Raw genomic sequence first — 27935 nt, 5'->3', positions numbered from 1 at the left:
GGAGAATTCCCCACACACGGAAACAGGGTTCAGGTGGTGGGAATCTACTAACGGCAAGTTGAATTAGAAGTGAGGACAATATATTCAAGTAGAAACATCTAGCAGGTAGTTGGAAATGTGACACTGTATTCCCCAGAGAGACAGAGTTACAGATTTGGGAGCTGGGTACTGATTGAATTTAGAGTTAGACAGGAGTCTGGAGAGACTCAAACACAAAATTTTCATTTACAAATGAGGAATCTGAGTCTGAGGGTGCTTCATCACTTATAGACGTGCTGTCCACTCCAACCCCTCACCATCTATGAAATGAAAATGAAGAAATTCATACTCTGTTAGGGGAAATAGGACAAGAATATAGAAGACACTAATAGAAAATAAGTGGGAGGAGAGGACCTTCTCTGTTCTATTATTTCATTTAACAAATATTTAAGTACCAACTATGTATCAGGCATCATGTAGGCCTATTTAATGGTGAGCAAAACTGGACATGTCACTGCATTTGAGGAAATGGAAGCAGGCTAGGGTGCAGAGTTGGGGGAGTGTGGTGGTGAAATCGTGCAACTCAGATTGGGACTTGAACCCAGCCAGAACCCAGATTGGGACTTGAACCCATGGTCTTTTATTGAGATCACACACCTGGTCTCAGGACTTAAAAAGAAGCTCAGGTTCTTGATGTCTCCTTGCAGAAAGAATTCAGTGAGAGACAAAGTGATAGGTAAGAAGTGGATTTATTTAGAGAGAAACACTCTCCACAGAGTGTGGGCCATCTCAGAAGGCGAGAGGCCCTGAAATATGGGGTGGTTAGTTTTTATGGGCTGGGTAATTTCAAAGGCTAATTAGTGGGAGAATTATTCCAGTTATTTTGGGGAAGGGGTGGAGATTTCCAGGAATTGGGCCACGGCCCACTTTTTGACCTTTTATGGTTGACCTCAGAACTGTCATGGCACCTGTGGGTGTGTCATTTAGCCCGCTAATGTATTACAATGAGCGTATAATGAGGCTCAAGGTCAACTGGAAGTCAAATCTTCCACCATCTTGGACCTAGTTGGTTCTAACCAGTTTTTGTCATGTCCTATGGCTATGTCATTCTTTTAAAAGTTGTGCCCTGCCCCCCTTTCCTACTGTTTCAGTTGGAGGTCAAGCTGCTGTATAGTCTGTTGTTGCACTTTGTCCCAAAGGGGATAAACCATGTAAAGGTTTTAAGGTAATTTTTACATACATCATCTCATTTAATCCCTACAGCAACCCTGTAAGGTAGGTATTATTAGCATTCTACTTACATATGAGGGAACTGTTGTTCATAGAGACTGACCTCGCTAAGTGCTATGAACAGTAGAAAATTATGGTAGGGACAGAAGGCTGGCAGGCAGGAAGGGCTTCTTGGAGAGGGAGGGGGAATTCATACTTTTTGAGGGCCTACCTTATGATGCCAGAAATAAAAAATGTTTTACTGAATATTCACAACATGGAAGGAAGGTTTCCTTCCTTTGCAAGGAAGGTTTTGTTACCATTTCTTAGATGGAGAAACCTAGGTGGCACATAGGAAGGGGAGAAACCGGAATTCAAACCCCAAAATCATCCGCTCCACAGCTGTTGTGAAACGCTGCCGAGTAATAACCCCTTATGTTTATTTAGTGCGTTCAGATACGAAGAAGAATTAGCCCTGGAATGTGAAGGACCCTCAGGATGCGGGGCCGGTGAACGTGTAAGGGACGGTGGGAGAGGGGTAATGGAATGGGTCAGGACTGGGGGAGCTTAGCGTTGTCGGTGGAGTAAAGACCCAGGCGGTTTATGAAAGAGAGTCTTAATTAGAAAAGGAGGCGAGAAGGGCTTTGAAGGCGAGCCTAAGGAGCTTGAGCTTTTAGCTGGTCAGTGGACACAAAGCTATATATTATGCGATAGGTATTAAGGAGCAGCAACGCCTCCTGCAGTATTTACTGTTCTTGTGTGGCCGGCCGGCCCGGCCGCTTTGCCCCAGTCTCGGTCAAGCCCGAGGTGGCGGCCTAGAGGCTTAATGGTCACGGTCGGCCTGATCCTTCGTGGTCTCCCAGCTCCCTGTTCGCCGCCCATTCCAGGTCCAGGAAGGCGACAGCTTGTGCCCCAGGTGGGGCCGTTTGCGCTCACGCAGCGCCGAACGCACCTGGGTCCGCGGCCGCTCGGAGGGTTTGGGCGGGGAGGGGGGCAGGGCCTGGGCCGTCTCTCAGGGAGGAAGCGCGTCGCGCGGCTTGACCCCGGCGGCGTTCCGTACCGTCGCGGATCCGGCGGCGGGAATATGGCGGCCGTAGCCGCGCCAGTAACGGAGAAAGTTTCCGACGAGACTGGCCTGTGCTAGAGCGTGCGGCCTCTGGCCCTCGACTCCCCTGGCGTCCCGCCTCCCCGCTCCGAGTCGCAGGCTCAGCCGCAAGGGCCCTCCCTTTACCGTGCTGGCCCCAGCGCCGACTCCGAGGGTTGAGAGAGCGTTGGTGGCAGCGGCCGAGTCAGGTAGGTGGGCCAGGGGGTCACTGGCGAGGCGGTGAGACCTGGGCACAGTCACCGCCCAGGGCTCAGAGTGGTGCGGGCCCCAAGCTCCGCCCAGCCGGCCTCCCGGGGCGGGGGTAGGGATACCTGCCTGGAGAGAAGTTGATGGTGTGGGGTGGAGGATGGAAGGCGGGGCGCCTCTCCGTATCCCCCAGCAGTTCCCCACTCAGCTGGATGCCCGGTTATGGTCGACAACAGCGAGGCTTCTTCTTGGGTCTCCCACATCTTGCCAGGAGGAGGCAGAATGGAAGAAGAATTGTTATTGCTGCCCTATTGCTGTAGGATTTAGTATTCGAGGTGCCATTCTCCTTGTATGAGATGGGTCCAAAGAGTTATTATCATGAATTCATAGAACCGAAGCACTGGAATTCCCCGACCCTGGGTGCTCAGTATGTTCTTTCAGCTTTTGACACTTCGACCTAGATGGGACGGAAATAGCTTCTGAGTCAAAAGACGCTGCACGTGATATAGTGTGTCTTGGATTCCCTAGAGGTAGGGCAGGAAAGAGAACTTGTTGGTTTGGAGGAACTTGGATGAATTAAGTGAAGGCTGGCATAAGGCCGAGAGAGAAGCAAACCAATTAGACAACTTGTTTACTCTTTGTATCTTAATACGTGTCCTATAACTGATTGGCATTGTTGTTAAATATAGTTATTTCTGCATCAGTCTTTATTTCTTCAACAAGTACGTGTTGAATACCTACTTGGTGCCGAACTTTCTGCTAAACAGTATTGTCTTTAATACTGGTGTACAGTATTGAAGACAAACTTTCAGAGACCTTGTGATCTAATGGGGAATGCAGATTTTAAAGTTGATGATCAATATTTTGCTGTTACAGAGGAAGTACATGGATCATATAAATGAGTCAAGGTGATTGCCCTAAGAAAATCATTTAAGCTGAGGCGTAAAGAGTAAAGAATAGGAGTGAGCCAGGTGTGAGGACTGGGATGGGGCCAAGAGGAGGGAAAGGAGTGCACCTGCAGAGGGAATAGCATTAGTACAGTTCAGAACTGGAAGGTCCGTATGGCTAGAATACAAGTTCAAGAGGAAGAATGGTAAGAGATGAGGCAGGAGAGTTATGCATCCAGTGAAGAGAGTGTTATAAGGCATTTTAAGGAGTTTAGACTTTGTTGCTTAGAGTGATGGGAAGCCGCTGGGGGCCTTTACGTAACAGAATGATGTGACAAATTTTGGCTTTAAAGAAGATACTTCTTGGAGAAGGGCAAGAGTGGATGCAAGGAGACATTCAACCATGAGATGATGGTGAATTGGGATTGTAACCTTGAGGATGAAAAGAAGTAGAAACATCTAAGAGGTGTGCAGGAAAAAGAGTGGACAAGACTTGGTGACGATTACGTACAGGTGGTGAAGGAGAAGAGGGTTTAGAGTAGTATATAGGATTTTATAAAACAGACTCTGGCAGTTGTTAGTTAACTTTTCTTGTATTCAGATTGACTCTTCTGTGCTCTTTTTTTTTTTTTTTTGGCATATTTAAAATTTTTTTTTAAATTAATTAATTTATTTATTTTTGGCTGTGTTGGGTCTTCGTTTCTGTGTGAGGGCTTTCTCTAGTTGCGGCAAACGGGGGCCACTCTTCATCGCGTTGCCCGGGCCTCTCACTATCGTGGCCTCTCTTGTTGCGGAGCACAGGCTCCAGGCGCGCAGGCTCAGTAGTTGTGGCTCACGGGCCTAGTTGCTCCGCGGCACGTGGGATCTTCCCAGGCCAGGGCTCGAACCTGTGTCCCCTGCATTAGCAGGCAGATTCTCAACGACTGCGCCACCAGGGAAACCCCCTGTGCTCCTTTTTTATCTGCCTCTCAAGTAATTTCCCACTGAATCATTAGTGATGGCAGACCCACTGAAAGGATTGCAGTGCTTTGTTGTTTTACTCTGATTCAGGCTGTTTGTCTTTTGAAGAAGGTCGGAATGGGGAAAGACTTTTGTAAATTAGCTATTTAAAGATAATATTCTGTCATGTTGGTTTTGGCCTACAACAGGGTGGCTGCATATATTCCATGCTATGAATGTGCTGTACTTTATTATTTACGTGTTTTCCGTTACCTTTTTCTAAGCTTTTACCTCAGTGCAGAACCGAGCTAGTGCTTTTATTTCTGTCAGGTAGGTTAATATATATGTGTTTAATTGTATAGTGAGAGAAGAGCCTAGGCTTGGGATTGAACATCCAAAGGATAGATTCAGAATGAAGACCCTGCAAGGAGACAGAGAGGAGAGATCAATGAGTTAGGAAGAAAATCTGGAGACTGGTCTTTGGAAGCTAAAGGAAGGGCAGGTTTCAGAAGGTGAAAGGAGTCAAAAACGTCAAAGGTTGTTTGAAGAATGTGCAAGATAATGAGTGAAAAGTACCTATGGGATTTAGGAATTTGCAGGTTATGTTAGAACTTGGCAGAACAGTTTGTTGTTGTGTGGTGGAAACCACGGTTTAGTTGGTGTGAGAAGTAAAGCAGTCAAATATTGGCTGTCAAGAGGACCAAAGATTGAACTTGGAAGAAGAGATGAGGATTAGCGAGGATTGTTTTAGTTTTGTTTGTTGTTTCTGTTTCTGTATTTTTTTTTTTTTGGTATCATTTTTTAAAAAGAGCTTTGCAAGTGGTTAAGTGCCAATGGATAAGAGAAGAGTTGGAGTTTAACGCGAGAGGAGAGAATGTGAAGTTCTGGAAGAGGCAGAGGGGAAGAGATACGTGTGTGGCTAAAAGATGTAGCCTTAGATAGGGAAGGGACAGCCTTCTTTTCTTGAATCAGGAAATGTAGATAGAGGTGAGTTTGTGGTGTTGGAAACTCAAGTAAGCTCCCTTCTGATGACTTCATTGGAGGCAAAGGCATCTGGTGAGAATTTGGCAGGAAGTGGATGTCAGCGATTTGAGGATAGGGAAAAGAGGTTTGCATAATCACAGAGAATGAGAGTGTGTTGACCAGAGAAACACAGAAGTATGTCTCATGAGTTGAGTGGCAACCCTTTAGTCTGGTGTGTGATTTTTTTTTCTCCAACAGTGTTCAGTGATCTGAGCCCAGACTGTACCATCGACCTTTTGAGGACATATATTCCAACATATTTGTTGAATGATTATATAACACATAGAAGTAATGTTTAAAAAAATGCAATGCACTCTAGATACTATCAGTTTCTTAAGTAAAAAGATAAAACCTAAATATACCAAGGAAGATATTTTCTTTAGTGGTGTGTGGTTTCTTAAGAAATGATTGAATGAAAATGTAATTGAGGAAAAATAAGCATTCTTAGTTAATGAAATAAACGTAGCTGTAAAAAATATACATTTTGAACATGTAAATTAGTAATAATACTTGGAACCTCCCAGAGACCCTAAAGCTGTCACCTGGTGACATTCTTTTCCAGCCAAATGGGTAATTAAGAGTTAATTCCAAGTTATCTCATATTTCTCTTGGGTCTTTCTTTTAGTGTCCTGCTATTAGAAAGTATAAATAAGCTTATCACAAACTAGTTACTTTTTGAGTTTTTATTGATTGAGTTCTCTATGGATATTCAGTGTGACCATGAGCCATTGCATGGATCATTTCTTCTGAAATAGCATACTAGAAAATTTGAAGAATTATGTAGTAGATAGTTAAATCATTTTTTGACTACATCATGTTTGAAGTGCAACTTGAAGGGGCACTTAAGATTGAATTAATTATCTGGGTCCTTTAACAAATAATTGTTATGGTAACTTTTTAAAAGTAAAATTATAGTTTTTAAAATTTACCTTACAATAAATATTGGTTAGCATTCCAACTTTACAGTTTTGACTAGAAAGGTCCAGAATTGGTTTGCTACAAAGATTGTAGGTTTGATAATCAAAGTAATTTAGTAGAGGAAAAAGTACAGGGAGAATTATGGATCAACTTTAGTGACTGAGTAACTTTAATACAGTTAAACTTCTAATAAGTTTATTAGTTAAACACTGTTAAACTAAGATTTCATCTCATTTTAGAGGTGACTGGTAAAAAGATGTAGATGATTTTAGGCAGGTAGTAATGGTTGCTATTATTGGATACTGATGCTTTTCAAATTAGAGGTAATGATGAGGTCCCTTGTTTCATTTAAGAGTTGAGTAGCTTTCCATTGTGCCAGACGCATCTGCTACATCTAAGTTGAATATCTCATCTTTGCATGTTGTTGAAATACCAGATATCGGAGTAAAAATGAATTAGGTGAATTCCTCACCATCTCTGGAAAACAGTTTCATTGATGGTGACTTAGTCATACAATCCTAGCATAGGATGAGTAGAAAAAAATCTCCATTTTTGTTTGGATAAACTGCAGAGGTTTTAAGCCAGAGACAATTACCATTAAGATACATGCAAATCACATTTTAAGCTGGGTTTCAGAACAAACTTTATTGCTCACTTATTTGTTATTTTGTATAAGGAAGATACATGTGAAAGGCAAATTACATAAAATTAACAACGAAATATTTTTTCTTCTTTTTAGATCACTACAAACAAATTCTACCAGAGAAAATGCTGAAATAGGAGTTACAGAAACATTGGATTTGCTGGATGAAATACAAACAGTTAATTTTTGTAACGTGGGGAGAAAGCCCAGATTGACAGATTAATGTGTAAATCACTGCGTTATTGCTTTAGTCATTGTCTCTATTTAGCAATGACAAGACTGGAAGAAGTAAACAGAGAAGTGAACATGCATTCTTCAGTGCGTTATCTTGGCTATTTAGCCAGAATTAATCTACTGGTTGCTATATGCTTAGGTCTTTATGTAAGATGGGAAAAAACAGCAAATTCCTTAATTTTGGTAATTTTTATTCTTGGTCTTTTTGTTCTTGGAATTGCCAGCATACTCTATTATTATTTTTCAATGGAAGCAGCAAGTTTAAGTCTGTCCAATCTTTGGTTTGGATTCTTGCTTGGCCTCCTGTGTTTTCTTGATAATTCATCCTTTAAAAATGATGTGAAAGAAGAATCAACCAAATATTTGCTTCTGACTTCCATAGTATTAAGGATACTATGCTCTTTGGTGGAGAGAATTTCTGGTTATGTCCGTCATCGACCCACCTTACTAACCACAGTTGAATTTCTGGAACTTGTTGGATTTGCCATTGCCAGCACAACTATGTTGGTAGAAAAGTCTCTGAGTGTCATTTTACTTGTTGTAGCTTTGGCCATGCTGATTATTGACTTGAGAATGAAGTCTTTTCTAGCTATTCCAAACTTAGTTATTTTTGCAGTCTTGCTGTTTTTCTCCGCATTGGAAACTCCCCAAAATCCAATTGCTTTTGCATGTTTTTTTATTTGCCTGATAACTGATCCTTTCCTTGACATTTATTTTAGTGGACTTTCAGTGACTGAAAGGTGGAAACCCTATTTGTACCGTGGAAGAATTTGCAGAAGACTTTCTGTTGTTTTCACTGGGATGATTGAGCTTACATTTTTCATTCTTTCAGCATTTAAACTTAGAGACACTCATCTCTGGTATTTTGTAATACCAGGCTTTTCCATTTTTGGAATATTCTGGATGATTTGCCATATTATTTTTCTTTTAACTCTTTGGGGATTCCATTCCAAATTAAATGACTGCCATAAAGTATATTTTACTCACAGGGTAGATAACAATAACCTAGATAGAATCATGGCATCCAAAGGGATGCGCCACTTTTGTTTAATTTCAGAGCAGTTAGTTTTTTTTAGTCTTCTTGCAACAGCAATTTTGGGAGCAGTTTCCTGGCAGGTAAGCTTACAGTTTGTTTATTATGTCAGTGCCTACGATATGTGATTAAATGCTTGCTTCAAGAGTTGAATTATTAGAATTGAAAGGTCAAGTTCCTGATTTCAGAAGTAGATGGCGGGGCACTTACTTAATTTTGTTCCTGGAATTGAAGTACTGAATGAATATTGACAGGATAATTTCATTTGCTTTCTAGCAAGAGGAACCAAAATATTAGGAATACTCAGCATGTGACATGCCTCCTACCTTCTGATTGTTCATTAATGAAACACTCATGGATTAAAGATCCTTAGAATATTAACATTTGAAGGGTGCTTAGAGATTGTTCTTTAATTTTTTCACTTTACACATGAGGAAACTGAAAGCCAGAAAACATATCCAGAGTCACTGGTACTAGCCAGAACTAGGTTACCTAGCTTCTGTCTAGTCCATTGGTCTCCTCACTACATTTCTTTTCTATAGTCATTTCCCTAAGATTTTATGTAAAAGGTGATTAGTTATATAATAACATATCAGATTCTTAATTACAGATTAGAGCCTCTCCTAAGAAAGAAAAAACTAGTTTTACAATACATTTGCTGCCCACAGTATGTTTTTTTTTTTTTAAAAAAAGGTCTTTTGTAGACAAAGACATTCAAACTATATGGCTAGAGTTTATATCTATAGTTTATATCAGTCTTCCATTCTCTGAACATTTATTGACTGTACTGTATATCAGGTACTGTACTGGTGCTGAAGATCTCGAGATGAGTAAAAAATGTCTCTGTCATTAAAGAAGGCACAATCTCTAATGGGAGGCGGAAGAGGCAAGGCACGTAAACCAATAATTATTATTACAGTGTGACAAATACTATAATTTGGGTACATCAGGTTGTGGTGTAGGGCAAAAATGAAGGTGAATTTTGCTTGGTGCAGTTCTCTGCTTTGCACCAGTTGCAGCAGAGTGATTTGTCGATGTGAGTGTCTGAAGAGGAGATGTGGAGACTTGCCTGGGAATGGTACATTTTAGTCATTGTGGGCTAGGACATGGAGCCTGTGTGGGAGTCAACAAGATGATTTAAAAAAAAAAATCATGGGTGTTGCCTGAGGATATCTTACTCTATTTGCCAGTGCTAGGGACTATCAGAACAATGATGATGGATGAGAACTCTACCAAGAGTTCTACTTCCTCTTCCTCTCTTCTCTCCTTCCTGTTAGCTCCTTTCCCAACCCGACTTTTTTTCATTTCCAAATCAGCCTCATTCATGCTTGACACCTTTCTGATCATCAAATCCTGAAACCAAATATTTTGTAAGTCACCAAATTTTTGTTTTCTCATACAAGTGGTCTTAAACATGGTGTGTGTACTACTGGAGATACACAGAAGCTTTCCAATGAGTCTGTCAACAAAGATAATTTTAAGACAGTTTCCAGATTCTCACCGTCCAGTCAACTCTTAAAGTTTATCTACTTGAGAATGGCCCTTAATGTAGGTGTGCAGTGGTATCTTATTGTGATTTTAATTTGCGTGTCTCTAATGACTAATGATGTTGAGCATCTTTTAATGTGTGTATTAGTCATTCACTTACCTTTGCTAAAGTATCTATTCATATCTTTTTTTGATCTAAATTGGGTTGTCTTCTTATGATTGAATTTTTTTTTAACATCTTTATTGGAGTATAACTGCTTTACAATGGTGTCTTAGTTTCTGCTGTATAACAAAGTGAATCAGCTATACATATACATATAGCCCCATATCTCCTCCCTCTTGCGTCTCCCTCCCACCCTCCCTATCCCACCCCTCTAGGTGGTCACAAAGCACCCAGCTGATCTCCCCGTGCAATGCAGCTGCTTCCCACTATATATTTTACATTTGGTAGTGTATATATGTCAGTGCTACTCTCTCACTTCGTCTCAGCTTACTCTTCCCCCTCCCTGTGTCCCCAAGTCCATTCTCTACGTCTGCGTCTTTATTCCTGTCCTGTCCCTACGTTCATCAGAACCTTTTTTTTTTCTTTCTTAGATTCCATATATATGTGTTAACATTACAGTATTTGCTTTTCTCTTTCTGACTTACTTCACTCTGTGTGACAGACTCTAGGTCCATCCACCTCACTACAAATAACTCAATTTCATTTCCTTTTATGGCTGAGTAATATTCCATTGTATTTATGTGCCACATCTTCTTTATCCATTCATCTGTCGATGGACACTTAGGTTGCTTCCACGTCCTGGCTATTGTAAATACAGTTGCAATGAACATTGTGGTACATGACTCTTTCTGAATTTTGCTTTTCTCAGGGTATATACCCAGTAGTGGGTCGTATGGTAGTCCTATTTTTAGTTTTTTAAGGAACCTCAATACTGTTCTCCATAGTGGCTGTATCAATTTACATTCCACCAACAGTGCAAGAGGGTTCCCTTTTCTCCACACCCTCTCCAGCATTTGTTGTTTGTAGATTTTTTAATGATAGCCATTCTGACTGGTGTGAGGTGATACCTCATTGTAGTTTTGATTTGCATTTCTCTAATGATTAGTGATGTTGAGCATCCTTTCATGTGTTTGTTGGCAATCTGTACATCTTCTTTGGAGAAATGTCTGTTTAGGTCTTCTGCCCATTTTTGGATTGGGTTGTCTGTTTTTTTGATATTGAGCTGCATGAGCTGCTTGTACATTTTGGAGGTTAATCCTTTGTCAGTTGCTTTGTTTGCAAATATTTTCTCCCATTCTGAGGGTTGTCTTTGCATCTTGTTTATGTTTTACTTTGCTGTGCAAAAGCTTTTAAGTTTCATTAGATCCCATTTGTTTTTGTTTTTATTTCCATTTGTCTAGGAGGTGGGTCAAAAGGATCTTGCTGTGATTGATGTCATAGAGTGTTCTGCCTATGTTTTCCTCCAAGAGTTTTATAGTGTCTGGCCTTACATTTAGGTGTTTAATCCATTTTGAGTTTATTTTTGTGTATGGTGTTAGGGAGTGTTCTAATTTCATTCTCTTACATGTAGCTGTCCAGTTTTCCCTGCACCACTTATTGAAGAGGCTGTCTTTTCTTCATTGTATATTCTTGCCTCCTTTATCAAAGATAAGGTGACCATATGTGCGTGGGTTTATCTCTGGGCTTTCTATCTTGTTCCATTGATCTATATTTCTGTTTTTGTGCCAGTACCATACTGTCTTGGTTACTGTAGCTTTGTAGTGTAGTCTGAAGTCAGGGAGCCTGATTCCTCCAGCTCCGTTTTTCTTTCTCAAGATTGCTTTGGCTATTCGGGGTCTTTTGTGTTTCCATACAAATTGTGAAAGTTTTTGTTCTAGTTCTGTGAAAAATGCCATCGGTAGTTTGATAGGGATTGCATTGAATCTGTAGATTGCTTTGGGTAGGATAGTCATTTTCACAATGTTGATTCATCCAATCCAAGAACATGGTCTATCTCTCTATCTGTTTGTATCATCTTTAATTTCTTTCATCAGTGTCTTATAGTTTTCTGCATACAGGTCTTTTGTCCCCTTAGGTAGGTTTATTCCTAGGTATTTTATTCTTTTTGTTGCAGTGGTAAATGGGAGTGTTTCCTTAATTTCTCTTTCAGATTTTTCATCATTAGTATATAGGAATGCAAGAGATTTCTGTGCATTGATTTTGTATCCTGCTGCTTTACCAGATTCATTGATTAGCTCTAGTAGTTTTCTGGTAGCATCTTTAGGATTCTCTGTATATAGTATCATGTCATCTGCATACAGTGACAGCTTTACTTCTTCTTTTCCGATTTGGATTCCTTTTATTTCTTTTTTCTTCTCTGATTGCTGTGGCTAAAACTTCCGAAACAATGTTGAACAATAGTGGTGAGAGTGGGCAACCTTGTCTTGTTCCTGATCTTAGTGGAGATGGTTTCAGTTTTTCACCATTGAGGAAGATGTTGGCTGTGGGTTCATCATATATGGCTTTTATTATGTTGAGGTAAGTTCCCTCTATGCCTACTTTCTGGAGAGTTTTTATCATAAATGGTGTTGAATTTTGTTGAAAGCTTTTTCTGCATCTATTGAGATTATCATATGGTTTTTATCCTTCAGTTTCTTAATATGGTGTATCACATTGATTGATTCACATATATTGAAGAATCCTTGCGTTCCTGGGATAAACCCCACTTGATCATGGTGTATGATCCTTTTAATGTGCTGTTGGATTCTGTTTGCTAGGATTTTGTTGCGGATTTTTGCATCTATGTTCATCAGTGATATTGACCTGTAGTTTTCTTTTTCTGTGACATCTTTGTCTGGTTTTGGTATCAGGGTGATGGTGACCTCGTAGAATGAGCTGGGGAGTGTTCCTCCCTCTGGTATATTTTGGAAGAGTTTGAGAAGGATAGGTGTTAGCTCTTCTCTAAATGTTTGATAGAATTCGCCTGTGAAGCCATCTGGTCCTGGGCTTTTGTTTGTTGGAAGATTTTTAATCACAGCCTCAATTTCAGTGCTTGTGATTGGTCTGTTTATATTTTCTATTTCTTCCTGGTTCAATCTCGGAAGGTTGTGCTTTTCTAAGAATTTGTCCATTTCTTCCAGGTTGTTCATTTTATTGGCATATAGTTGCTTGTAGTGATCTCTCATGATCCTGTTTATTTCTGCGGTGTCAGTTGTTACTTCTCCTTTTTCATTTCTGATTCTGTTGATTTGAGTCTTTTCCCTGTTTTTCTTGATGAGTCTGGCTAATGGTTTATCAGTTTTGTTTATCTTCTCAAAGAACCAGCTTTTATTTTTATTGATCTTTGCTATTGTGTCCTTCATTTCTTTTTCATTTATTTCTGATCTGATCTTTATGATTTCTTCCCTTCTGATAACTTTGGGTGTTTTTTTGTTCTTCTTTCTCTAATTGCTTTAGGTGTAAGGTTAGCTTGTTTATTTGAGATGTTTCTTGTTTCTTGAGGTAGGATTGTATTGCTATAAACTTCCCTCTTAGAACTGCTTTTGCTGCATCCTATAGGTTTTGGGTTGTCGTGTCTACATTGTCATTTGTTTCTAGGTACTTTTGGATTTCTTCTTTGATTTCTTCAGTGATCTCTTGGTTATTAAGTAACATATTGTTTAGCCTCCATGTGTTTGTATGTTTTAAAGATTTTTTCCTGTAATTGATATCTAGTCTCGTAGCGTTGTGGTCAGAAAAGTTACTTGATATGATTTCAATTTTCTTATTAAATTTACCAAGGCGTGATTTGTGACCCAAGATATGATCTTTCCTGGAGGATGTTCCACGAGCACTTGAGAAGAAAGTGTATTCTGTTGTTTTTGAATGGAATGTCCTATACATATCAATTAAGTTCATCTTGTTTAATGTATCATTTAAAGCATGTGTTTCCTTATTTATTTTCATTTTGGATGATCTGTCTGTTGGTGAAAGTGGGATGTTAAAGTCCCCTACTATGATTGTATTCCTGTCAATTTCCCCTTTTATGGCCGTTAGCATTTACTTTAGGTATTGAGGTGCTCCTATGTTGGGTGCATAAATATCTACAATTGTTATATCTTCTTGGATTGATCCCTTGATCATTATGTAGTGTCCTTCTTTGTCTCTTGTAGTAGTCTTTATTTTAAAGTCTGTTTTGTCTGATATGAGAATTGCTACTCCAGCTTTCTTTTGATTTCCATTTGCATGGAATTTCTTTTTCCATCCCCTCACTTTCAGTCTGTATGTGTCCCTAGGTCTGAAGTGGGTCTCTTGTTGACAGCATAAATATGGGTCTTGTTTTTGTATCCATTCAGCCCGTCTATGTCTTTTGGTTGAAGCATTTAATCCATTTACATTTAAGGTAATTATCGATATGTATGTTCCTATTACCATTTTCTTAATTGTTTTGTGTTTGTTATTGTAGGTCTTTTCCTTCTCTTGTGTTTCCTGCCTAGAGAAGTTCCTTCAGCATTTGTTGTAAAGCTGGTTTGGTGGTGCTGGATTCTCTTAGCTTTTGCTTGTCTGTAAAGGTTTTAATTTCTCTGTCAAATCTGAATGAGATCCTTGCTGGGTAGAGTAATCTTGGTTGTAGGTTTTTCCCTTTCATCACTTTAAATATGTCTTGCCATTCCCTTCTGGCTTGCAAAGTTTGTGCTGAAAAATCAGCTGTTAACCTTATGGGGATTCCCTTGTATGTTATTTGTTTTTTTTTCCCTTGCTGCTTTTAATATTTTTTCTTTGTATTTAATTTTTGATAGTTTGATTAACATGTGTCTTGACGTGTTTCTCCTTGGATTTATCCTGTATGGGACTCTCTGCGCATCCTCGACTTATTTCCTTTCCCATATTAGGGAAATTTTCAACTATAATCTCTTCATATATTTTCTCAGTCCCTTTTTTTTTCTCTTCTTCTGGGACCCCTGTAATGCGAATGTTGGTGCGTTTAATGTTGTCTCAGAAGTCTCTGTGACTATCCTCGATTCTTTTCATTCTTTTTTCTTTATTCTGCTCTGCGGTAGTTATTTCCACTATTTTATCTTCCAGGTCACTTATCCGTTCTTCTGCCTTAGTTATTCTGCTATTGATTCCTTGTAGAGAATTTTTAATTTCATTTATTGTGTTGTTCATTACTGTTTTTTTGCTCTTTAGTTCTTCTAGGTCCTTGTTAAATGTTTCTTGTATTTTCTCCATTCTATCTCCAAGATTTTAGATCATCTTTACTATCATTACTGTGAATTCTTTTTCAGGTAGACTGCCTATTTCCTCTTCATTTGTTTGGTCTGGTGGGGTTTTACTTTGCTCCTTCATCTGCTGCATATTTCTGTGTTTTCTCATTTTGCTTAGCTTACTGTGTTTGGGGTCTCCTTTTCACAGGCTGCAGGTTCGTAGTTCCCATTGTTTTTGGTGTCTGCCCCCAGTGGGTAAGGTTGGTTCAGTGGGTTGTGTAAGCTTCTTCTTGGAGGGGACTGGTGCCTGTGTTCTGGTGGATGAGGCTGGATCTTGTCTTTGTGGTGGGCAGGACCGTGTCCAGTGGTGTGTTTTGGGGTGTCTGTGACCTTATTATGATTTTAGGCAGCCTCTCTGCTAATGGGTGGGGTTGTGTTCCTGTCTTGTTAGTTTTTTGGCATGGGGTGTCCAGCACTGAAGCTTGCTGGTCGTTGAGTATATCTGGGTCTTAGCGTTGAGATGGAGATCTCTGGGAGTGCTCTTGCTGATTCATATTACTTGGTGCCGGGAGGTCTCTGGTGGTCCAATATCCTGAATTCGGCTCTCCCGCTTCAGAGGCTCAGGCCTGACACCCGACCGGAGCATCAAGACCCTGTCAGCCACCCGGCGGTTGATCAGCCCCCTTAGAACCAGTCTACCCTCCTGTTAGGGATTCGATATCCTGCTGGTGTTGTAGGCTCTCCTGCAGAGGCAGTGGGTGGCTGTGGCTCATTGCGGGGACAAGGACACTGGCAGCAGAAGTTTTCCTTATGATTGAATTTTAAGCATTGTTTTTATATTCTGAATACAAGCCTTTTATCAGATATATGATTTGGACACTACTGGGCATATACCCTGAGAAAACCATAATTCAAAAAGAGTCATGTACCAAAATGTTCATTGCATCTCTATTTACAGTAGCCAGGACATGGAAGCAACCTAAGTGTCCATCATCGGATGAATGGATAAAGAAGATGTGGCACATATATACAATGGAATATTACTCAGCCATAAAAAGAAATGAAATGGAGGTACTTGTAATGAGGTGGATGGAGTTAGAGTCTGTCATACAGAGTGAATAAGTCAGAAAGAGAAAAGCAAATATAGTATGCTAACACATATATATGGAATCTAAGGGAAAAAAAAAATGGTCATGAAGAACCTAGTGGCAAGACGGGAATAAAGACACAGACCTACTAGAGAATGGACTTGAGGATATGGGGAGGGGGAGGGGTGAGATGTGACAGGGTGAGAGAGTGTCATGGACATATATACACTACCAAATGTAAAATAGATAGCTAGTGGGAAGCAGCCGCATAACACAGGGAGATCAGCTCGGTGCTTTGTGACCACGTAGAGCGGTGGGATAGGGAGGGTGGGAGGGAGGGAGATGCAAGAGGGAAGAGATATGGGAACATATGTATATGTATAACTGATTCACTTTGTTATAAAGCAGAAACTAATACACCATTGTAAAGCAATTATACTTCAATAAAGATGTTTTAAAAAAAAATCAGAAAAAAAAAAAGATATATGATTTGGAAATGTTTTCTCCTAGTGTGTGGCTTATCTTTTTTTTTAATGATATCTTTTAAAGAGTGCAAGTTTTCAGCTTTATGAAGTCCAGTTTATCAACTTTTTCTTTTATGGGCTGTGCTTTTAGGATCACATCTAAGATATTCATTGCTCAGGCCTAGGTCACAAAGATTTCTCTCCTATAGTTTTCTTCCAGTAGTTTTATCATTTTAGGTTTTACATTTAGGTATATGATCCATTTTGAGTTAATTTTTGTTATGGTATGAGGTAAGGATTTTTTTTTTTAATATGGCTTTCTAATTGGTCCAGCACCATTTATTGAAAAGACTATCCTTTCTCTGTTGAATTGCCTTGGCACTTTTGTCCAAAATCAGTTTATGAGCTCTCTTTTTCGTTCCATTGACCTGTATATCTATCCTTAAAACAGGACTATGCTGTCTCCCAAGATGTGTTCTAATTTTCTTTGCAATTTCTTCTTTGACCTATGTTAAAGTTAAAAGTTTATTGTGTGATAGTTTAATATTTGGGGGATTTCCCACATTTTTTCTATTATTGATTTCTAATTTAATTCCAGGTGATTGGAGAACATAGTTGTATGATTTTAGTCTTTTATTAAGACTTGTTTTGTAGCGTGGCGTGTGTTGTATTCTCAAGAATACACTATGTTTCCTTTAAAAGAGTAAGTTGCTGATGTTGTTGATTAAAGTGTTCTATAAATATCAGCTAGGTTATGTTGGTTGGTGGTGGTGTTCATGTATCTATATCCTTGTTGATTTTCTAATTCTGAGAGAGTGATATTGAAAATCTCCATTAAAATTAACTAAATTGTGTACTTCTCATTTCAATTCTGTCATTTTCTTTCCTCATGTATTTTGGGGCTCTGTTTCTAGGTGTATGTACATCTTTAATTATACCTTTTTAATGTATCGACCTTTTTATCTTTATGATAAACAGCATAGTTGAATAGTTACAACAGTCACCTAATGGCTTGCAAAATGTAACATTAACTAGCTAGCTGTTTACAGAGTTTGCCAACTCCTGTTTTAGACCAGTGCTTCTCAACCTTTAATAGACATAGGAATCATGTGGGGATCTTGTTAAAATCCCAAAGACTGGAATTAAGTAATTTTGGGGGAGAGCCTGAAACTCTGCATTTCCAAAAATCTTAAAAGTTATGCAGAAAGTCCTAGTCAGCAGTCCACCCACTGAGTGGCAAGGTATTAATTTAGCTATTCAAGACTAATGTGTATCTATCAGAGTTTTGTATGCATTAGTTGCTGTTTGGTAACTGCTGCTTGTGGTGTAGGCATTGTGTCTTTGATGCAATTAACTTTTTTTTTTTAAATTGAAGTATAGTTGATTTACAATGTTGTGTTAGTTTCAGGTGTACAGCAAAGTGATTCAGTTTATGTATATGTATAAAATATTCTTTTTCAGATTCTTTTCCCATATAGGTTATTAAAAAATATGGAGTATAGTTCCCTGTGCTATACAGTAGGTCCTTGTTGTTTATCTATTTTATATATAGTAGTGTGTTTGTTACTGTCAAATTCCTAATTTATCCCTCCTTCCCACATTTCCCCTTTGGTAACCATAAATTTGTTCTCTATGTCTGTGAGTCTTTCTGTTTTGTAAATAAGTTCATTTGTATTTTTTTAGATTCCGCATATAAGTGATATTATATGATATTTGTCTTTCTCAGACTTACTTCACTTAGTATGATAATGTCTAGGTCCATCCATCTTGCTGCAAATGGCATTATTTCATTCTTTTTTATGGCTGAGTAGTATTCCATTGTATATATGTGCCACATCTTCTTTATCCATTCATCTCTCAGTGGACACTTAGATTGCTTTCATGTCTTGGCTATTGTAAATAGTGCTGCAGTGAACATTGGGGTGCATGTATCTTATTGAATTATGGTTTATATCCTCAGGAGTGGGATTGCCAGATCATATGGTAGCTCTGTTTTCAGTTTTTTAAGACCATCATCAAAAACTCTACAAATAATAAATGCTGGAGAGGGTGTGGAGAAAAGGGAACCCTCCTACACTATTGGTGAGAATGTAAATTGGTACAGCCACTATGGATAACAGTATGATGCAATTAACTTTCTAAACTTAATTTTTTAAAAAAACCATTTATTTATTTATTTGGCTGCGCCAGGTCTTAGTTGCGGCACGCGGGATCTTCACTGCTGAGTGTGGGATCTTTTTTTTAGTTGCAACATGGGGGATCCTTAGTTGCACCATGTGGGATCTTTTAGTTGCAGCATGCAGGGTCTATTTCCCTGAGCAGGGATCGAACCCGGGCCCCCTGCATTGGGAGCGTGGAGTCTTAACCGCTGGACCACCAGGGAAGTCCCTAAACTTAATTTTAATTTAACTAATCTGTGCTCTGCCCAGTGTTCCGTGAGATCATCTCAAATTCTTCCAATTAGATTTTTCTTGAACTATTTTTGCTTAACATTCCTAAATGATATTGATACTGATTAGCTTTTTAATAATGTAATCTAAACCCATTTTTCACATTTCTGTGAGAGTAATACTAAAGTGTAAAACTGATTTTCCCCTCTGTCCCATTAAAATATCCTTCAGTGGATGGATTTCCACTGGAAAACTGATTGGGTGGGGGCAGACCCAATGTGGCAGGAAAAAAATGAGAAACTAAAGCCTTTTGAGTAGATCAAATAGTCAGCCATAGGTAGGATCAATGAAAGTAGAGGTAGACTGAAATCTAGAAGACTAGCTAAGAGCAAGAGATAAGGACCTGGACTAAGGTGACAGGGAAAAATTGCTGAGCTAAGGATATAACTGATAGAAGTATCAAGGGAAAAACAGATCTTGTTGAAAAGTAAAATTTATAGAGAATTTGAAATAAATTGATGAAATTTAGAGATGAAGAGTGTTTTGACATGGTATTTAGATAGTCTAAATATTAAAAAGATGTTGAGAGACTGAAGGGAGTGGATGGGAATGTAGGATGATGGATTTCATTGAGTTGATGACCTAGTGGGCATTTGTTATTAACAAAACATTTTAGAGTAGGTTTATTTTTTAAAGTATATTTTTAGGCAGTCAAATGTACTCTCATTTTACTACCAGAAAAGTAAAACCAAACAGACACAGACATGAGACTAATCTGCCTCATGGAGCACAATGTGGCTTAGACCTTACTTCCCAAAATGGGCTTAGCCACTTTTTCTTATTTTAAGCTTTTTTGCATGTCAGTAGTTTGGGGTTTTTTTTTTTTTTTTTTTTTTTTTTTTTTAAACATCTTTATTGAAGTATAATTGCTTTACAATGGTGTGCTAGCTTCTGCTTTACAACAAAGTGAATCAGTTACACATATACATATGTTGCCATATCTCTTCCCTCTTGCATCTCCCTCCCTCCCACCCTCCCAGTTTGGGGGTTTTTTAGCTTTACATAACTTAACACAAAATTTTTATTAAGGAAAAATTTGCATACAGTAATATTCACCCTTTTTAGTGTACAATTCTGTGAATTTTGCAAATGCATATAGTTGTTTGACCACTACATTCAAAATATAGAGCAGTTCCATCACCCCCCAAAATTCCCTGCCGCCCCTTTGTAGTCAGTCCCACTCCCAACCCCCAGTACTTGGCAACTAAACTGTTTTCTGTCCCTAAACTCTTTTATGGGGTGTCATATACATGAAATCATACAGTGTATAGCTGTTTGAGTCTGGCTCCTTTCACTTAGCATAATTCATGTGAGATTCATCTATGTTGTTGTGTTATAATATCAGTTTATTCCTTCATATTGCTGAGCAGTATTCCATTATGTGGATGTCTCACAGTGTGTTCATTACTCAATGGAGGGACATTGAAATTAGTTTTTGGTGATTATAAATAAAGCTGCTGTAAACATTCATAGACAGGGTTTTGTGTTAACATAGGTTTTTATTTTACCTGGTGTGGGTTGTATGATAAACGTATGAGCCATGTTTAACTTTATAGAAACTGCCAAACTCTTTTCCAAAGTGGCTGTACCATTTTGCATTCTCACCCACAGTGTATGGGAGTTATCTCTTTGTTTTGTTTTTTAACTATTCTTATAGGTGTGTAGTGGTAACTCGTTGTGGTTTTTATTTGCTATTTCTGTAGTAGCTAAAGACGTTAAGTATCTTTTCATGTGATTACTTGTCATGAGAATTTCAGATCTCGGCAATTTTTAAAATTGGGTTGTTTGTTTTCATGTTGTATTGAGATATAAGTCCTTTATTAGATGCATGACTTGCTAATATTTGCTCCAAGTGGCCTTTTTTCTTGTTTTCTGAAGAGCAGTTCTTAATTTTTCTATACTCTAATTTATCCATTTTTTTCTTTTATGAATTATCTTTTGATGTCATACCTAAGAAATCTTTGACCTCATTTGAGTAGAATCTCTCGCTAACCCCACATGGATAGCTTTGTTTTTTGTTAGTTTTACTGAATTTAATAACATTTTCAGAATGAGTCAGTAGTATCATTCCAAGTCATGTACATTAAAAAGCTGGAATTTTACCATTAACTTCTGTTGTGTTTTGTTCATAATCTCATTCCAATTTTAAAATGCAACGTTACAGCTGTTTCCTGCAATTTATGTTATGTTCATTGAATTTGCTGCTTGCTTTCCTCTTTTGTACTTTTTTTCCTTAAATAAGTCAATAAGAAGTACTTACACAGTACCATAGCCATTTGGTGCTAGTTTTATTGCTCAGCCATAGGCTTTTCTGAAATTGATACTTGACAATTCACACAAGGATAAAAAGGGAGGAAAGTGTCCAGATACCCAAGGAAGCATACCCCATGGCTTGCTCTTTTGTTTAGGAATTTTCTGTGAAATCTTTCACATGAGATTTTATGTGCCTTTCCTTGCTACCCACTGTCATTTGCAGATTCCATGGGGTTCTGATGCAACTTTTGGAGGAGCCCTTTGACCCAAACCAGAAAAACCATAATCACCGTTAATTTCTCTGTAGGGGAAGCACTAGCAGTCACTGGGTTTGACAGATGTAACAAGACCAGCTTCATATCCAAGGAAGGGAGGGAATCCACAGATGCAGCACGGTTTCATTTCTAGCAAGATGGCTGGATCAGCCATATTATCTCACTTGACATGGGGAGCAGGGAGTTTTCAAATCTGTTGCCAAAACTAGAAGTTCACGTTTCATAATTTTTTGTTTTGTTTCATTTCTCTTCCTAAAGTTTTGAGATATTTTAGTCTAGATGAGAGGAGGGGACACTAAGTCTTTTTAGCTTGAAGTTATGCTTTTAATTTGATGTTTTATGCATTCTGCCAGAACACAATGAAACAGGGGTAGATGCTTTTTTCCTCTAAAACAACAATAACAATGATCTGAATATTATTTTATTCATGAAACAAGAACATGAATTTCTCCTTTGCCCTGATTTTCCAGCTTTTAAACAAATTTTTTTAAAATTAATAACTGGAGATATTTTCATTTTGATAATACAGCTTACCAGTTATTAACTGTTTTTTATGTGCTATCCACCATTCTATGTACTTTGAGTGTATTTATTTAATCCTCATGACACTCTGAGATAGGTACCATTATTATTCCCATTTTGTAGAGAAGAAACATGCTTGAGAGATTAGGAAACTTGCTTGAGGCTACACAGCTGGTGTGAATCCAGGCAGTCTGCCCTCACAGCCTTTACTCTTAACACTTAGTTCCATGTATTTTTAGAGTTGGAAATGAGCATACAGATTATTTAAAATAACATCTCTATTTTGTCCATGGGAAGAAGTAAGATTCAACACACTGTACAAGTTTGATTCCCATACCAGTGTTTTACCTTTATCAGGATTGTGGTCTACAAAAATTTCTATTTTTGCTACTACCTCTTTTGAGGCTACTCAAAAAAAAATTTTTTTTCTAATGCATCTACTAGGGCCTTAACTCTGTAAGATCTCCTAAATAGCAGTAGTCATTTAGATGAAAAGGTAATCGTCATTTAAATTTCTATTGTTTTGTTCATAATAACCTCATTGCAATTTATAAATGCTTCATTGTAAATTACAGCTACCATTTTATTGTACTAGACATATTTCACATATTTCTAATCTATGGAATAAGCTCATAAAATATCCCTCTTTTATAGATTCAGACTGAAAAGCTTAATTAATTTGTTCATGTACACGCAGATGGTAAATGACTATGCTAGGATTGAACCAAAGTCTAACTCCAAAGCTTGAGTCCTTTCCCCTACAATTTCTCTATTGCCTCTACTTAAAGAAATCGCTGCTTTAAAACTAACTGTAAAATAGCTTTCCTAATGTTCTTAAAGTTCTGGAACTAAGCAAAGTTTTGGAAGTTGGCTATTGTTTCTTTTTTCTTTTTTTTTTTTTTAATCAGTCATCAATTTTATACACATCAGTGTATGCATGTCAATCCCAATCGCCAAATTCAGCACACTACCATCCCCACCGCACCGCGGTTTTCCCCCCTTGGTGTCCATACGTTTGTTCTCTACATCTGTGTCTCAACTTCTGCCCTGCAAACTGGTTCATCTGTACCATTTTTCTAGGTTCCACATACATGCGTTAAGATATGATATTTGTTTTTCTCTTTCTGACTTCACTCTGTATGACAGTCGCTAGATCCATCCACGTCTCAACATATGACTCAATTTCGTTCCTTTTTATGGGTGAGTAATATTCCATTATATATATATACCACAACTTCTTTATCCATTTGTCTGTCGATGGGCATTTAGGTTGCTTCCATGACCTGGCTATTGTAAATAGTGCTGCAATGAACATTGGGGTACATGTGTCTTTTTTAATTACGGTTTTCTCTGGGTATATGCCCAGTAGGGGGATTGCTGGGTCATATGGTAATTCTATTTTTAGTTTTTCAAGGAACCTCCATATTGTTCTCCATAGTGGCTGTATCAATTTACATTCCCACCAACAGTGCAAGAGGGTTCCCTTTTCTCCACACCCTCTCCAGCATTTGTTGTTTGTAGATTTTCTGATGATGCCCATTCTAACTGGTGTGAGGTGATACCTCATTGTAGTTTTGATTTGCATTTCTCTAATAATTAGTGATGTTGAGCATCTTTTCATGTGCTGCTTGGCCATCTGTATGTCTTCTTTGGAGAAATGTCTATTTAGGTCTTCTGCCCATTTTTAGATTGGGTTGTTTGTTTCTTTAATATTGACCTGAATGAGCTGTTTATATATTTTGGAGATTAATCCTTTGTCCGTTGATTCGTTTGCAAATATTTTCTCCCATTCTGAGGGTTGTCTTTTCGTCCTGTTTATGGTTTCCTTTGCTGTGCAAAAACTTTGAAGTTTCATTAGGTCCCATTTGTTTATTTTTGTTTTTATTTCCATTACTCCAGGAGGTGGATCAAAAACGATCTTGCTGTGATTTATGTCAAAGAGTGTTCTTCCTATGTTTTCCTCTAAGAGTTCTGTAGTGTCTGGTCTTACATTTAGGTCTCAAATCCATTTTGAGTTTATTTTTGTGTATGGTGTTAGGGAGTGCTCTCATTTCATTCTTTTACATGTAGCTGTCCAGTTTTCCCAGCACCACTTATTGAAAAGACTGTCTTTTCTCCATTGTATATCTTTGCCTCCTTTGTCATAGATTAGTTGACCATAGGTGCGTGGGTTTATCTCTGGGCTTTCTGTCTTGTTCCATTGATCTATGTTTCTGTTTTTGTGCCAATACCATATTGTCTTGATTACTGTAGCTTTTTGTAGTATAGTCTGAAGACAGGGAGTCTGATTCCTCCAGCTCCGTTTTTTTTCCCTCAAGACTGCTTTGGCTCTTCGGGGTCTTTTGTGTCTGCATACGAATTTTAAGATGATTTGTTCTAGTTCCGTAAAAAATGCCATTGGTAATTTGATAGGGATCGCATTGAATCTGTAGATTGCTTTGGGTAGTATGGTCATTTTCACAATATTGATTCTTCCAATCCAAGAACATGGTATATCTCTCCATCTGTTGGTATCATCTTTAATTTCTTTCATCAGTGTCTTATAGTTTTCTGCATACAGGTCTTTTGTCTCCCTAGGTAGGTTTATTCCCAGGTATTTTATTCTTTTTGTTGCAATGGTAAATGGGAGTGTTTCCATAATTTCTCTTTCAGATTTTTCATCATTAGTGTATAGGAATGCAAGAGATTTCTGTGCATTAATTTTGTATCCTGCAACTTTACCGAATTCATTGATTAGCTCTAGTAGTTTTCTGGTGGCATTTTTAGGATTCTCTATGTATAGTATCATGTCATCTGCAAACAGCGACAGTTTTATTTCTTGTTTTCCAATTTGTATTCCTTTTATTTCTTTTTCTTCTCTGATTGCCATGGCTAGGACTTCCAAAACTATGTTGAATAATAGTGGTGAGAGTGGACATCCTTGACTCGTTCCTGATATTAGAGGAAATACTTTCAGTTGTTCACCATTGAGAATGATGTTTGCTGTGGGTTTGTCGTATATGGCCTTTATTATGTTGAGGTAGGTTCCCTCTATGCCCACTTTCTGGAGAGTTTTTATCATAAATGGGTGTTGAATTTTGTCAAAAGCTTTTTCTGCATCTATTGAGATGATCATATGGTTTTTATTCTTCAGTTTGTTAATATGGTGTATGACTGATTGATTTGCATATATTGAAGAATCCTTGCATCCCTGGGATAAATCCCACTTGATCGTGGTGTATGATCCTTTTAATGTGTTGTTGCATTCTGTTTGCTAGTATTTTGTTGAGGATTTTTGCATCTATATTCATCAGTGATATTGGTCTGTAATTTTCTTTTTTTGTAATATCTTTGTCTGGTTTTGGTATCAGGGTGATGGTGGCCTCATAAAATGAGTTTGGGAGTATTCCTTCCTCTGCAATTTTTTGGAAGAGCTTGAGAAGGATGGGTGTTAGCTCTTCTCTAAATGTGTGATAGAATTCACCTGTGAAGCCATCTGGTCCTGGACTTTTGTTTGTTGGAAGATTTTTAATCACAGTTTCAATTTCATTACTTGTGATTGGCCTGCTCATATTTTCTGTTTCTTCCTGGTTCAGTCTTGGAAGGTTATACCTTTCTAAGAATTTGTCCATTTCTTCCAGGTTGTCCATTTTATTGCCATAGAGTTGCTTGTAGTAGTCTCTTAGGATGCTTTGTATTTCTGTGGTGTCTGTTGTAACTTTTCCTTTTTCATTTCTAATTTTATTGATTTGAGTCCTCTCCCTCTTGATGAGTCTGGCTAATGGCTTATCAATTTTGTTTATCTTCTCAAAGAACCAGCTTTTAGTTTTATTGATCTTTGCTATTATTTTCTTTGTTTCTATTTCATTTATTTCTGCTCTGATCTTTATGATTTCTTTCCTTCTGCTAACTTTGGGTTTTGTTTGTTCTTCTTTCTCTAGTTCCTTTAGTTGTAAGGTTAGGTTGTTTACTTGAGATTTTTCTTGTTTCTTGAGGTAGGCTTGTATAGCTATAAACTTCCCTCTTAGAACTGCTTTTGCTGCATCCCATAGGTTTTGGATGGTCGTGTTTTCATTGTCATTTGTCTCTAGGTAATTTTTGATTTCCTCTTTGATTTCTTCAGTGATCTCTTGGTTATTTAGCAACGTATTGTTTAGCCTCCATGTGTTTGTGCTTTTCACGTTTTTTTGGTAATTCATTCATTTTCACGTAATTCATTTCTAATCTCATAGCGTTGTGGTCAGAAAAGATGCTTGATATGATTTCAATTTTCTTAACTTTACTGAGGCTTGATTTGTGGCCTAAGATGTGATCTATCCTGTAGAATGTTCCATGCGCACTTGAGAAGAAAGTGTAATCTGCTGTTTTTGGATGGAATGTCCTATACATATCAATTAAATCTATCTGGTCTTTTGTGTCATTTAAAGCTTCTGTTTCCTTATTTATTTTCATTTTGGATGATCTGTTTATTGGTGTAAGTGAGGTGTTAAAGTCCCCCATTATTATTGTGTTACTGTCGATTTCCTCTTTTATAGCTGTTAGCAGTTGCCTTATGTATTGAGGTGCTCCTATGTTGGGTGCATATATATTTATAATTGTTATATCTTTTTCTTGGATTGATCCCTTGATCATTATGTAGTGTCCTTCCTTGTCTCTTGTAACATTCTTTATTTTAAAGTCTATTTTATCTGATATGAGTATAGCTACTCTAGCTTTCTTTTGATTTCCATTTGCATGGAATATCTTTTTCCATCCCCTCACTTTCAGTCTGTATGTGTCCCTAGGTCTGAAGTGGGTCTCTTGTAGACAACATATAGATGGGTCTTGTTTTTGTATTCATCCAGTAAGCCTGTGTCTTTTGGTTGGAGCATTTAATCCATTCACGTTTAAGGTAATTATCGATATGTATGTTCCTATGACCATTTTCTTAATTGTTTTGGGTTTGTTTTTGTAGGTCCTTTTCTTCTCTTGTGTTTCCCACTTAGAGAAGTTCCTTTAGCATTTGTTGTAGAGCTGGTTTGGTGGTGCTGAATTCTCTTAGCTTTTGCTTGTCTGTAAAGCTTTTGATTTCTCCATCAAGTCTAAATGAGATCCTTGCCGGGTAGAATAACGTTGGTTATAGGTTCTTCCCTTTCATCACTTTAAGTATATCATGCCACTCCCTTCTGGCTTGTCGAGTTTCTGCTGAGAAATCAGCTGTTAACCTTATGGGAGTTCCCTTGTATGTTATTTGTCGTTTTTTCCTTGCTGCTTTCAATAATTTTTCTTTGTCTTTAATTTTTGCCAATTTGATTACTATGTGTCTCGGCGTGTTTCTCCTTGGGTTTATCCTGTATGGGACTCTCTGCGCTTCCTGGACTTGGGTGGCTATTTTCTTTCCCATGTTAGGGAAGTTTTCGACTATAATCTCTTCAAATATTTTCTGTGGTCCTTTCTCTCTCTCTTCTCCTTCTGGGACCCCTATAATGCACATGTTGTTGCATTTAATGTTGTCCCAGAGGTCTCTTAGGCTGTCTTCATTTCTTTTCATTCTTTTTTCTTTAGTCTGTTCTGCAGCAGTGGATTCCACCATTCTGTCTTCCAGGTCACTTATCCGTTCTTCTGCCTCAGTTATTCTGCTATTGATTCCTTCTAGTGTATTTTTCATTTCAGTTATTGTATTGTTCATCTCTGTTTGTTTTTTCTTTAATTGTTCTAGATCTTTGTTAAACATTTCTTGCGTCTTCTCGATGTTTGCCTCCAGTCTTATTCCGAGGTCCTGGATCATCTTCACTATCATTATTCTGAATTCTTTTTCTGGAAGGTTGCCTGTCTCCACTGCATTTAGTTGTTTTTCTGGGGTTTTATCTTGTTCCTTCATCTGGTATATAGCCCTCTGCCTTTTCATCTTGCCTGTCTTTCTGTGAATTTGGTTTTTGTTCCACAGGCTGCAGGATTGTAGTTTTTCTTGCTTCTGCTGTCTGCCCTCTGGTGGTTGAGGCTATCTAAGAGGCTTGATGGGAGGCTCTGGTGGTGGGTAGAGCTGACTGTTCTGCCTATTGTTTCTTAAATATGGGTTTCTCACATTGAAGAGCATAATATCTCCATTTAC

The 27935-nt window shown here is 38.2% G+C and overlaps 1 protein-coding gene across 2 annotated transcripts in view; it reads left to right on the top strand.

Annotated features, from left to right (window-relative positions):
* The first annotated feature begins 2260 nt into the window (after positions 1 to 2260).
* Positions 2261 to 27935, top strand: part of TMEM168 (transmembrane protein 168) — a 55701-nt gene continuing 30026 nt past the window's right edge. Inside the window, exons 1-2 of one of the 2 annotated variants that reach the window (XM_061197950.1) lie at positions 2261 to 2481; positions 6986 to 7115. Coding sequence is in view for 1 of the 2 variants with exons in the window: in XM_061197949.1 (XP_061053932.1) it covers positions 7112 to 8239 (1128 nt within the window). In the remaining variant the exon portion in view is untranslated. Of the gene's footprint in view, positions 2482 to 6985; positions 8240 to 27935 lie in introns of both variants that reach the window. The other variant, XM_061197949.1, reaches the window with a different exon arrangement.

This window comes from Eubalaena glacialis, chromosome 8, assembly GCF_028564815.1.
Source record: "Eubalaena glacialis isolate mEubGla1 chromosome 8, mEubGla1.1.hap2.+ XY, whole genome shotgun sequence".
Taxonomy (NCBI): Eukaryota; Metazoa; Chordata; class Mammalia; order Artiodactyla; family Balaenidae; genus Eubalaena; species Eubalaena glacialis.
The sequence above is the reverse complement of the archived record's forward strand: the minus strand, read 5'-3'. Positions and strand labels throughout refer to the sequence as shown.